The following is a 14,393-nucleotide window of genomic DNA, read 5'->3' on the forward strand; positions in this document are numbered from 1 at the left end:
TTTGTATTCCGTACAATGTAATGACAATACATTAATGATAACTAGACAATGACAATTTACAAGATGAGAATAATGGAAGATTTCAGAATTTTATCAGACATTGAGGATGAATTCTTGCAGTTTGTACCAGATAACATTAGGCAGTGATATTGTGAATTAACAAAATGTGGACTTCAGGTTTGTACACATTTAATAACATTCAGTTACCTTAGTAACCGATCATTAGGATCAGTGGCTATCTGGTGGAAGTTTCTAAAGTTTAGTCAGCATTAGAGATGGACAGACTGCATGTATGTACTTGTTTATGGACAGTCGGTATCACAGTATCCCCTTGCTTTAAAAGCATGAAGCATAGAAATAAAGAAAAGAAAATTTGCAGATTTATCTTTTGCGTGATACGGTTGATAGAGAGAACTTTGGCCAACAGGAAAACTGCAGTAATAAGATTATGTTGAATATGGCAGAATTGGATTTCTATGGACATTAATGCATTACAAGTCCAGCACAATCTTTACATGTGTTATATGAGATCATTAATATGATTTTTAAAAATATTTTTTAGTACATTGGAAGTATTAAACTACACTGATATCCTATTATATGATTAAAGTATATGTCATCGTGGTTATGTAGGTTTATTTGCTCAAATATTAAATTTAATACAAATTTAGTCTAACTGAAGTCATTTAAATCCTGATTGATGAATGCTTGGCACCTAAAATGTCATCAAAAACTTTCAGATAAAAGTGACTGCTCACTATGAAGTTTGACACTGGTGGCCAGGTACTAAAATGGGTCAAGAAAATAGGGCGTCCGGTCTATCATAACATATAAAGTTGTGGTATGAGTGTTTTTCAATAGATTGTCATATTACAGTGTGCAACACTCAATCCAGTTTATTCTGCATCAGATGTTTAGGTTAACCTTGTCCAAATTTGACCATATATGGATGCTCAGGGACCAGCAATCCTAATGGCAGTCAAGTTCTGTTTCCTGTTTGTGGACATTTATATTTTTAAACGTTTATTTTTGAAGATGATGAAAGACAGCTTTTCAGAGCTTTGAGTGACTTGTTGAATGAACATGTTAATCATACAGCAAGAGGGTATATAATTTATAACCTGTTTCAGGTCATTTTTGGTCCTTCCTAGTCTCACACATTTTATATTTTTCAATTTTATTTAATTACAGGATATTGGGTTCTCTGAGAATTTATTCTGCTTTCCACGAGTCTTTTTAAGGGTAAGAGAGGCTGGTTTGAAGAAAGCATTGCAAGAAGGTGAGTTGAATGCATTCTTATGTCAGCACTAGCAAAGAAAAAATAAAGACAAGCATAAAATTGTGAAAATAAATGTAAATGCATTCAGATATTAAAAATTCTTGAAAATAAACTTTAGCTTATTTGCATAAAAATTTCATAAAATTTTCTGTAACTTGACAGTAAGATGTGCACTAGAGCCTATGCTGTCCCACTGCATAATCATCTTTGTAGATGTACTGGGACAAGTTTGCATCATTATCTTTGTAGGTGTACTGGGACAGATTTGCATCATTTGTAGGTGTACTGGGACAAGTTTACATCATTATCTTTGTAGGTGTACTGGGACAAGTTTACATCATTTTCTTTGTAGGTGTACTGGGGCAAGTTTACATCATTATCTTTGTAGTGTACTGGGACAAGTTTGCATCATCTTTATAGGTGTCCTGGGACAAGTTTACATCATTATCTTTGTAGGTGTAATGTGACAAGTTTACATCATTATCTTTGTAGGTGTACTCAGACAAGTTTGCATCATCTTTGTCAGTGTTCTGGGACAAGTTTACATCATCTTTGTAGGTGTACTGGGACAAGTTTGCATCATCTTTGTTGGTGTTCTGGGACAAGTTTGCATCATCATCTTTTTAGGCGTACTGGGACAAGTTTACATCATCTTTGTAGGTGTACTGGGACAGGTTTGCATCATTGTCTTTGTAGGTGTACTGGGCCAAGTTGACATCATTATCTTTAGGTGTCCTGGGACAAGTTTACATCATTATCTTTGTAGGTGCACTGGGACAAGTTTACATGATTTTCATTGTAGGTGTACTGGGACAAGTTTACATTATTATCTTTGTAGGTGTACTCGGACAAGTTTACATCATCTTTGTAGGTGTAGTGGGACAAGTTTGCATCATCTTTGTAGGTGTTCTGGGACAAGTTTGCATCATCATCTTTTTAGGTGTACTGGGACAAGTTTACATATCTTTGTAGGTGTACTGGGATAAGTTTGCATCAGCTTTGTAGCTGTACTGGGACAAGTTTGCATCATCATAGTTGGTGTACTGGGACAAGTTTGCATCATCATTGTAGGTGTACTGGGAAAAGTTTGCATCATCATCTTTGTAGGTGTACTGGGACAAGTTTAGAAATGTATATACTAATCAAGTTACGCCGTCTTGTACAAAAGTTACATCAATCAGACCACTGATATTCGTGCTTCCATACTTTGAAATTTGAGTCAAGTTAATATAAGAGATAAATTAAGTGTCAGTTTTAATATCAATAATGCATCACCTGTTGCTGTTGCATTGCTTACCCTTTTAGTATGGAAACTACCCGCATCCATGTAAAAAACTACATCCTCCCATCAGATGGAAAATTCTAAAGTTCAGAACTGGAAATAACACTCAGTTCCATCCCCTATGTCACAGGCCCATGCGCTGTAGCTGCCCTCTTACAAACAACTCTGCTTGGTTGAATGCATTCATCATTAAATAAAAATATTTGCCTTCTCATGTCAGAGATCTATTCTGGCATTTTAATACAGGTTTCCTTATTCTTAGAGTACTGAAACTATTAGTCTGTTATATTTATTTGTAGTATTGTTCTCACAGAGTTTTCAGGCATTTAAAATAATTCATAGTTTTCAACAAAGTTGAAATGCTTTAAATTTTATGCAAAAGTAAGGAATTTTTTTCTCAAGTCTTTTTAAGTTGATGAAGTTTAATGTAATTCCTTCAGTGGCCATGTCACATGTTTGAGTTGTTAGCCATATCTCATGCTTTAACCAATGCTGTGAAGAAACTTGGTATATGCTTGCATTCCTTAGAGGTACTTGAGTACCCAAATGAAAGTCACTTTGACCAACTTTTTCAAACTCGAGAGACCATTTGTATGCCCATCCCCCCTCAGAGTATAGTAGGGGCATATACTCGATATATTACAATTATATGTACATCTGAAACCTTTACATTTTATCAGAGTCAAGTCCCCATTTGTGTGCTGTTAAGTGTTCATATTATGTATGATAATTCTGGTTTGTGCAGCTTGTCCTCCATTTTTAGTTAACCTAGATGTAAGGCCAAGTAAGCATATGATGTGACCCAGTATCCATCATGCCGTGTAGCATGATTTAAATGTCTGTCAGCAGTTGCTTGTTACCACTCTGGAATCCATATTTTTATGATCTGATTTTATTCAAACTTGGCAGATAGGTTTATATGATTAAGTTCTTGAATGATTTTTATAATAAATGAGATCCGTGCATGCTAATGAGGTGATCAGTTCAAATTTACAGCAGGCTATATTAAACACAAATTATTTCATATGTTGTATAGTGTAGATTCTATTGTAAAACACGGAATTGTTGAGTTATACTGACATGGTCTTTTGTCAAAGGAATATGGTCATGCAGTCATGGTTCTCTTCTGGCACATGGCAGGGGAAAAATTTGGTTCAAATTTACAACAGGTTATATTAAACACAAATTATTTAATATGTTGTATAGTGTGGATTCTATTGTAAAACAAGGAATTGTTGAGTTATACTGACATGGTCTTTTGTCAAAGGAATATGGTCATGCAGTCATGGTTCTCTTCTGGCACGTGGCAGGTGGAGAAATTTGGTTTAAAAGATCATATCCATATAAGCCAATCAAATTCTATTAGGATTAATTTGGAAACGCACATTTTGTTAGGCCTATTAGACAGTTGTATAATGTGTATTTAACTTTTTTGTCCACAACTGTAGATTGTAATTGGGGCCCTGAGTGGCCGAGTGGTCTAAAGTGCTCACGTGATAGTAGCTTCTTGTGGGTCGGTGGTTCTTTATGTGGTTTCCCCGGGTTCTTCCTTCACCATTTATACTGGCTGCCATATATAGCCGATCTTGTGCTGAAAAATGGCGTTAAACCCTACAACAACAACATAGATAGCAATAATCATTTCTAAGTAACATATTACACAGCTAATTTTTGTCCATGATTGAAGATTTAATGCTAAGATAATGATCATTAGTAAGAAACATGTTTGCTTGGATTTTAGGACATTTGGAAAAACATGGTCTATCTGATGTTGAGTCGCTAAAATTTATATAGACCTGACCTTGTTTACAGTTTGGGGTAATTTTCTGCTGAGATAATGAACATTTTTGAAGAAAAAGTTTTTGCAACATAGGTGAAGTGGGGATTTATATAAAGTTGTTTACATCAAAATTATTAATTCATTCGACCCAAGAGACTTTTGTCATTTTCACATGAAATATGGGTATGAAACTCATTTGAGAAGTTAATTCAGAATACATCCACATAAATCTGCTTCCAAGAGTTTTTCGCTTAGACTGATGCCAAGTCTGCTAGAAATTCCATTTTTCGTTGGCTGTTTGGCTCGTGCATGTGCAGATGGGTAAAAGTTCTTTTATTATTTGACCCATCATTTTTGACTCCTGTCCACCTCTTACTCCCAATCCCCAACTTATCCTACTTTTGCAAAAGTTCACCAGTCTGTGTGCAGTTCAGACTAGTCTGCCTTAGATCACAGACCAAAAAGTCTAAAATCCAGACACAAACTCCATTTCCGGCAACAGGCAAATTTTTTGTGTAAAATAAATTGGGTCTCGAAGGATGTTTTCCACTGTGCATTTTGTAATGCGAGTAGAAAGTCCAGATTACTTGGTATCATTGTAGAGCTACATCTGTCTGCTTTATTTTACTACCACCCACTTTGATGTATCTTAAATGACCTTGACATTACATAGCTTGGAAATAGGGTCATACCTCATTACGCTTATAGGCGGGATTGGGGCTGAATGTGTTAATTCCTATTTTAATGTCTGTGTAGTACAAAGTAGTACAATTGCTTTTAGTTGTGTTCAGTAATAATTTGAGAGGACTTATTTAAGTTATTCATTGGAATTAAAAAGTGTTTATTGACTTCTGGATTAAATTACTATTTTTGGATTACTGTGCATTAATTCAAGGACATTCTGGATTATATAATTGTGATACATCAAGACTGTTGGCACATCAGGTCATCCTAGATTATTGGCACAACAGCACTTTCTGTAATGGAATTCATTCAGAAGACGATAATTTTGGACTTGAGATATAAAAAAAAATTAGGATTATTTTTGATTCATAATACAGTAAGTTCCTGTTAAATTTTCACTTTGTATTCTAAAAAGTTATTTTTTCAATTTTTCGAAAGTTGCTTGTTTTGCTTAATTTTTGTTATTTAGTTTCAGATCATAGATTGATAAAACTTTGTGGCAACTAAGTTCTCCAGACTCCACAGATTCGATTCATTCTTGAATTTCCTTTCACAAGATTATATCTTTCAGTTTCCAGGTGAGCAGGATCATGTCCACTTACACATTTTGTTGAAGAGTGGCATTGAAACTTGTCAGACATAATTGATATAAGGTGAACATACTACATGATCCATGTTCTATCAGTTGGATCAATTTTGTAATTATTCTGTTTACTTACAGCAGCAGAGCAAAACAGTCAGTTGAATGATGCGGAGAAAATAACCCTTGCTATGGAAGCTAGCAACTTGTCAAATGAATGGAAAGAAACATTTGAGGTAAGAAAAATGAAAAGGTGACATTTTTAGTTTCATTACATGAATTATGGTATTGAGAGTTAATATTGGTTGTAATGAGGAAAGATGTCCTCCTGAAAATCAAGTTATTGATATTTCGTCTGAATGGAAAGTTGTTTTGTCTAGGGAATTTCACCAGAATACTTCTTTGATATCTAGTTGGTCCAAGGTGACAATGGTGCTGCTCAAATATAAAATATGGCCATCCCAGCAGCCATCTTGAAAATATTTTTATTGCAAACTCTTCTTAATTGGATGGTTGCTAATTACTACATAGGTTTCTACCAGAATACTTCTTAAGATGTCAAATTGCTACTAAATGGAAAAAGTGCCATTTGAATATCTGTTATGGCCAACACAGTGGTCAGCCTGAAAATCCTACAGCTACTTTTCTTAAATGGATGGTCATATCAACATGTTGTTTTTGCTGACATTATTGTGGTCACTACTTATCCAGAATGGAAAGTTGTATCAGCATGGGGCTTTCAACAAAATCCTTGTGATGTTTGGTTTCACATAATAGAAAATGTTGCTGTATCAAAACCTTATCATTGAAAGTCTTTACATCTTGATTCTCCCTCCTTGCTTAAATACGTAAAAGCCTTGTTCCAGAAACATTCCTGGGAGACCTATCATTAGTGGGAATAATTCTTCTACTGTAAAAATCAGTATGTTAATAGATGAACATACAAAAGATATAAAAGTGTTTGTCAAAATAATCCCCTCGTATGTTAAGAAGACCATGGATTTTAAAAATAAAATTCAGGCCATCAACAATTTGCTGGCTGATTTCCGTTTGGTCACAGTGGACCTCAGTGCCTTGTGTACAAACATAATCAACACATGAAGGATTAACATCAGTAGCCAGAACTTTCACTACCAATAAACTAAATTTTGTCTCTCAACTCATAATGTTTTAGCCCAATTAAAATTAGTACTGTATTGCAATAATTTTATCTTTGATGATTCCCATTACCTACGAATTAGTGGCACTGTGATGTGAAACCCATCTTATGCCCATATTTTTATGGCGAACTTGAATTGAAACTGCAGAACTTATCAATCCATAAACCATTTAATTTATTTAAGGTCACTAGACAATATTTTTTATGATTTGAACCAGAGTAGAGTTGCAAACATTCACATCAAGTCTAATAGTTTTCACAAAACTAGTAAGTTTACAGTGTAATACATCAAGGAATGAATCAGTTATTACAATACTTTGGCAAAATAATAAAATGTTTGATTTATACTGTAAACCTATAGATAAAGACAGTGATCTGCATTGTGATTCCTACCATCCCATCTGTTGCAAGAGCTTGGGTCTATACTGTCTGTTACTACGAATTAAACAGATCTGTGTACATAAACAGACTTAAAATCAAGTTAAAAATAAAATAAAATATGCAATAGACATTCAAAATGCAGCAACTAAACCCTGGCAAAGTACTAAATATATGTTGTAAAGGGACCATCAGAAAAAACCCTCCCCCCTCTTTCTTTCCTAAAATTGATGGCACAAGTCTTGGGTGGCAATTGCCCTTGACCATTACAGTCTGTATAGCTATATATTTTAGCAGTTCAGCAGAGACCTTAGGAAAAATGCCAATTAAGAATATTTTTAGATTAAACTTGCCCGAGATATTTGCAACCTCTTTATGCTGTAGGGATCCACAATGTCATTTCTGGAGGGTGGGAACACAGTTGGTAGGGCATCTGATTTTTAATCTACAGGTTGCAGGTTTGAGACATTCACAAGCCACAGCCTTGACTGGCTGTCTCAGTGTGTCATTGGAAATGGCATGTAACTTTCACTTCCTTGGCATGATTAATTTAAATCATCAATGTCTATAAAAAATGGGCAATTTTTGGACAACATTAATGTCTAAGCAGTCAGATGAAATTGGTTCACTTTAAAGAAAAAATGTTTAAATAGTTATTTTTAAACTCGTACAAGCCTTTGGATAGATAACAGTTTGAGTTATTCATCTGAACATGTAACAAATGGAAAGTAAGACAGAAGTAAGATATTGCTGTCAACAGAATGCACATAAATAAGAGAAGGCAAAATAAATATATACTATTTATATTCAAAAGAAAACTAAAATAAGAAACTTAAATTAAAAAAATATGGACTACACTTAGGCTGAAACAGCTGTTGTTTGATAGTATTAACATCACTGCCTCCACACCATCGACACAATTACACAGAATGTTGACAGTTGTCTATGTATAAGTAACAAGTGGTCTGTTTCTTAGGTAATAAATATATATTCAAGGCTTCAGTTAACTGCTTTTTGATTTTTATTTTACAAAAATAAACAAAACAAAACATTTTATATACATTGTTGCACTAGAAGTAAACAAATAAACACCTTTCATTTTAGGACGATCTAACTTGAGATTACAAAAGAAACCTGGCTTCTTCTGTTGCCTATAACTTTTACTAGAATTAGGAAGAAAAATATCTTGAAACATGATTGTCATGTCCAGATATGTTTACATAGGTAAAATTAATCTTTTCTCCATGTTTTTATGAATACGTCTTTTCAGTTGACTTTCACATGATGTTTTTATTTTTCAGTGTTTGGCCCAAATCAGCCTGAAACCCATCCATCCAGTTCAGATTGAAAGAATTGAAAACATTCTCATTGCTGTCCTGAACAAATTTATCAGAGAAAAGAAATGGAATAACTTGGAGGAAGCACTTGGTTTCATGATTGAAAAGGTTGTTGGAACAGAAAAAGAAACATAAATATTTGAGTATTTCCTGCTTGCATTATGGTCCTGTGTTGCTATGCCTCTGTCCTTTGTCTGACAGTCCACCAACATTTGCTGCTTTTTTATTTTTTCTCCCAATTGCCTTTAATACTTGTTATCAGACTTGTAGAAATGCTTAATAGAATGATCACCAAAGATTTTGTCCAGGGTGGCTTCCCTAGTGATGGTTCAGCAGCAGCCAGGTATAAAAAAATACTTCTGATTTCTTCAAAATAGTTCAGCAAATTTTTATCAAACTTGGTATTATCATTTCTTAGGACGTGCTGTACCAAATTGTATCTAAAGTAGCATTGTTGAATTTCATTAGCAACCCGATTTTCTAGCTTTCTTTTGTGGCAGTGCTGTCCAACCTGTGGCCCGTGGGCTGATTTTAAATGGCCCACCAGAGCTCGAGCAGCTATATAGTTGTTGCTTTTCTGTTTTCTGCTGTGGCCCTTGGCTTAAGGAAGAACATTTTTCAGTGGCCCATGGTGTCAAAAAGGTTGGACAGCACTGTTTTATGGAATGGCTGATGAATTTTGCACACTGCCCCAATATGTTTTTGAATCTTGTGTTTAATAGAAAAGTGCATGTGACTAAATTCAGGATAGAAAATGCCAATTCTGCCAAAAATGGTCCCAGCTTAAAAAAATTTAAACTTACATTGCTAATTATTATATACAACTATTTCTCCTTCAAATACATTCCCCAATCACATTATGTTAAGATTATTAGCTTGCTACCTTGTGAATCCATTTCTACTAAAATACAAAAATTGTCGTTTTATCTATTTTAGATAGACAAAGGGCAGTAACTCTTACCCAGTACCTCCCCTTGATACGACCAGGTGTTCCCAGTTTTTAGCTTCGCAGAGAACACATTGTACGGTTATCTTCAACTGTTTTGTGTTCCTATGGGCCCATTTTTTATTTATTGTGCAGATTTATCTATTTGCAGGTTGTATGCATTGTTTTACAATTTCTACTAATTACTGAGTGATTTTGTCACCTTTCGGGACTTCATCTTTTAAGACCACCATCCGACCATGCTGTCGTTGAACTTATACAAGGTTATGATGAGTTAGCATGCTTTTGACTTTGTCTGTTTATTCTGTCCATTACGGAGTTCTTCTTAGGGAAATTCAGAAATGTCGATATTCATGCTTAGCTTATTCATGCTTAGTTTATTCATGTTTCATGCTGTTTTGATAGAATTATGGTTTGATTATTAACTTAGCATTGTGCACAAGTTGATAATATGGCAAAAGGTTTCTGTCATGACACTTTTACTGCTCTGTTAGTTAAGACAGTGTTTTAGTGACTTCAAGATTTCAGTACATTACTAGTTTCTGCTTTAATTTGTGTTTTTGTGTTGTTTCTGCAGATGTCAATTTAAATGATCTATATGAAAATTCAGAGCATGGAAGTCTCCCATGACTCTTTATTTATACTGTCTATACACTGTTTATGTTGTGCAGTGTCTATAATACGTAGTCAGTGGAAGTCTGAGCTTCCATTTTAGGTAATTAGTCATATACTGATTTGCTAATCTGTGTTTTGTTTTCACTTTTTTGTGTTGTTTCAGGAGGAATGTTTACTATATGCATGAATGCAAATTTAAAGCAATTGTCCTTTGGGCTTTGAAGAGAAGCCCACAAGGCACAAGCCCCCCCCCGCTGACCACATGCCATTCACACTGGATCCATTGCATCTAATGCTTATTAACACTACATCTTGACCAGCCATCCAGCCGTTCCAACATGGGGACCTTTTCTTCGAATCGGTGTTTGCCAACTCTGATTTATTGGGATCTTAATGACAGATCCATCCATCCAACCATACTGTTGATGACATGCCCATTCTATGATAGAGATTTTGGTGAGAAATCACTGTCCAGCCAGGTCTTTGGAGCGTCCGGTACTAGTGATAGCCAGGCTGTCTTCTGTACCTACAGCTTCCAGGCTGACCATATATAGTAAAAACCAGCCAGCAGTACCAGACTTTTGTGTGTATGTGTGTGTGTGTGATTAGGATTTTTAAAGTAGCTTTACCAATTTTTTCCGTCATATCACTATAATGTCTGCAGTGTGGCAGTTTATAGTGATGTCTTACACTGGGGCATCATGCCGCAGACATGTAGTATGATGTTCCAGCCAGTCACAATATACTGACACCACACCAACCAATCCTAACACTAACCTCTTAATGTTGAGCACCTAGGGAGGCAGCTGTTAGTACCTTTTTTGTAAGTCATTGTTGTGACTCAGCTGGGGTTCAAACCCACACCCTCTTGCTTCCAAAGCAGACGCTGTAACCACTAGGCCACAGGAGCGGTCACAAGACTTTGTACATTCACTGCTTGTCCCCAAGGGAGAGCTAGTGGTGTTTTCATAGGGATGGAATTGAGTCTTCATACCACCTGATATGTCTTTAGCTCTGCAGGTTGACACCATCTGTCAGTTCACCTTTGTTCCCTTAGGCCTCAGCCCTGGGCTTAAGTCTTTGTTGTGACTCAGCAGGGATTCAAACCCACACCCTCTTGCTTCCAAAGCAGATGCTGTAATCACTAGGCCACTGGAGCGGTCACCAGACTTTGTACATTCACTGCTTGTCCACAAGGGAGAGCTAGTGGTGTTTTCCTAGGGATGGAATTGAGTCTTCATACCACCTGGTATGTCTTTAGCTCTGCAGGTTGACACCATCTGTAAATTCACCTATGTTCCCTTAGACCTCAGCCCTGGGCTTACACTCAGATTATTGATGGCATCGTCTTACTGATCTGGTCAACATCTTGTACAACAACAGTAGCATACTTGGATGACATCCTCCAGAAACATTTTAATTTTTATCCTACTCCAAAACAGGAATAATCTTCTTTCTCTTCTAGCTCATCTTGGCTTTCTTATATACTGGGAAAAGTCAGACCTCTGTCCATCCCAGAACTTTGTCCATCGGGGTATGGAGTTCTTAACCAACTGGAATCTGGTGTGGCTTCCTCGTGTTCACATCACCAGAATCATTGAACTTGTTGATTTTGTTTTTAAAAAAGTTGTCGATTTGAGTGAGAGAGTTTTGTAACTCCTTGGTTTTTTAATTTGGCGTTGGACCTGATCCCACATCGCCACCTTTTTATGCACCCTTTACAGATGTTATTGCTGATCATGCGTGAGATTCAGTCATTTGTGCATCAGTGGCACAACCCAGGTTGGCTGACCATGGGAATACTGCAGTAGAAGCCCCAAGTGGAAATAATGGTATGTACCAATGCTTTTTTTGTTGACCCGACTATTTTCACTTAAGAACTTATGGTTTGATAGTCCTGCTGACACAACCAGGCTTTGTAGCCTAAGAAGGGTTACTGACCCTCAGTAATGAAAGAGTGTCATTTGCTGCCTCCCTTCCATAGACAAGTTGAGAGCAGCAGTCATGCAAGATCCCATCTGCACTCTGAAGCACTTCTTGAAATGCACAGACAAGTCATGGCATGTGCAAACTCCTCTTACCCTGGTAAAGACTGGAAAACAAGACTCAAGCCCTTGCTTCGTGGCTGAAGTCCTCAAGACCATGATTCGTGGTTGAAGTGGGTTATACGCTTAGCACACTTGGAGATCTCTCAAGATCAGAGTTCCCTTATGAAGATTACAGCTCATGAGATTAGAACCATCTCTGTGAACCTTGCTTTCGAATGCAATGTTTCCAATAGGAATTATTTTAGATGCTTTTTGGCTGGCGTGCAGAGTCAACCTTCTCGAGTTTTTACATGTAGATTTAGCAGTGCAGAGACAAACTTGGAATCTAGTAGTGCAGAGATGGCCACCAGACCCAACTTGATCAATCAACACAGCCTGTTAGCTTTGCTGGATTCTCCAGTGAAACTTTTGTAGCTAACATGAAAACTTCATCTTCTCAACCATATATGAGTCCCACGTCAAGAGATCCCAGGCTGTCTTACTTGTGTCATTTGGAGAATTAGATTTCTTTGATATGGTGAATCGAGCTATTCATCCCCGGAAGGATACCCGAGGTATAGGTTGGATGCTGAGCATCCTCTCCTCCTCTTGCTTATTCTCCTAACGTAATGTGATTGGGGGAATGTATTCAAAGAAGAAAGCAAATTTAAAGTAAATTATGTGTCTCCAAGAATACTTACCCAATCACATTACTTAAAAGCCCTCCCAACCACCCTGCCATGCGAGCATCCTTGTAAGTATCTTGCTGTGCTAAAAACTGGAGACGCTTGGTGGTATCAAGGAGAAGTAATGGGCAAAAGTTACTGCCCTTTTTCTATTTAACATAGACAGGATAAGACGATTTTAGTAGGACTGGATTAGCAAGGTATCAGGCTAATATTCCTAATGTGATTGGGTAAGTATTATCAGAGAAATATAATTTACTTAAAAATTTCCATTTCAGCATTTTAAAAATCGTGTAGAAAAACTTAATTTGTAAAGCATACTCATTACATGTATTGTGCGGGATAGATTCATTTAGAGTAGCTTTTCTATTGAATTACATAACTTTTGATAGATTGCTTTTAGGAAAATTGTCATAATCCCTAAGAAACCAAAAAAGACTGCTTTAGTTACCAGAAACATACATGGAGATTTGTTTGAGCTAAGACAGGATAAGACAATTCTTTACATACATGAATAATCAGTGTTTTTTTGGTCAAAATTAAGAAACCATTAGGCGATGTATAATCAGTGGGAAATAAGAGCAGAAAAAAGTCCTGCAACATGCTGATTTCTTTTTTACCTTGATATGTACAAATTATTGTTTTTAGTGACATCATGCAAACTCAATCTGTTCAAATAATAATCAGTGATATGAGATTCCTTCATTACTTTAATGGATGAAAAATAACTCAGTAACAGATTGGTAGACATTTGTGGATATGAAGTTGGGGCATTTGGTATTAGTGAAAGAGTTTAAAATTTAATAACTTAGCTTTTTACGCAATTCTTGTTCTGATCCTGCTATTCAGTAGTATGGTCTAAACCAATTATACACACACCTAATGGAATTGGGAGTCTGGGGTTGGTGTATACTTGAATTCTTGAGTCAGCTTGTACGTCTCTCCATCACACTTGTTCTGTTTGTGTCTCCTCAACAGTTTGTTTTACATTAACTGTTTCATGTGCATATATTCTGATTAGATGGTGTTTTGTACATCTTGGTACATATTGTTTTGTGTATCCTGAGTAGATGGTGTTTTGTACATCTTTGTACATATTGTTTTGTGTATCCTGAGTAGATGGTGTTTTGTACATCTTGGTACATATTGTTTTGTGTATCCTGAGTAGATGGTGTTTTGTACATCTTGGTACATATTGTTTTGTGTATCCTGAGTAGATGGTGCTTTGTACATCTTGGTACATATTGTTTTGTGTATCCTGAGTAGATGGTGTTTTGTACATCTTGGTACATATTGTTTTGTGTATCCTGAGTAGATGGTGTTTTGTACATCTTGGTACATATTGTTTTGTGTATCCTGAGTAGATGGTGCTTTGTACATCTTGGTACATATTGTTTTGTGTATCCTGAGTAGATGGTGCTTTGTACATCTTGGTACATATTGTTTTGTGTATCCTGAGTAGATGGTGTTTTGTACATCTTGGTACATATTGTTTTGTGTATCCTGAGTAGATGGTGTTTTGTACATCTTGGTACATATTGTTTTGTGTATCCTGAGTAGATGGTGCTTTGTACATCTTGGTACATATTGTTTTGTGTATCCTGAGTAGATGGTGCTTTGTACATCTTGGTACATATTGT

General features: G+C 36.1%; 1 protein-coding gene across 3 annotated transcripts in view; it reads left to right on the plus strand.

Moving 5' to 3' along the window:
- The window catches only part of LOC149808447 (leucine-rich PPR motif-containing protein, mitochondrial-like), a 162,202-nt gene that overhangs the window by 53,461 nt on the left and 94,348 nt on the right, over window positions 1-14,393 (plus strand). For 2 of the 3 annotated variants that reach the window (XM_089977347.1, XM_089977366.1), the window contains exons 15-17: window positions 1,192-1,279; window positions 5,747-5,841; window positions 8,444-8,587. In XM_089977347.1, coding sequence (XP_089833473.1) covers window positions 1,192-1,279; window positions 5,747-5,841; window positions 8,444-8,587 — 327 coding nt within the window. The remainder of the gene's footprint in view (window positions 1-1,191; window positions 1,280-5,746; window positions 5,842-8,443; window positions 8,588-14,393) is intronic. The other variant, XM_089977356.1, reaches the window with a different exon arrangement.

The sequence above is a fragment of the Sinohyriopsis cumingii genome, chromosome 1 (genome assembly GCF_028554795.1).
Source record: "Sinohyriopsis cumingii isolate HCF-2022 chromosome 1, ASM2855479v2, whole genome shotgun sequence".
Lineage (NCBI taxonomy): Eukaryota > Metazoa > Mollusca > Bivalvia > Unionida > Unionidae > Sinohyriopsis > Sinohyriopsis cumingii.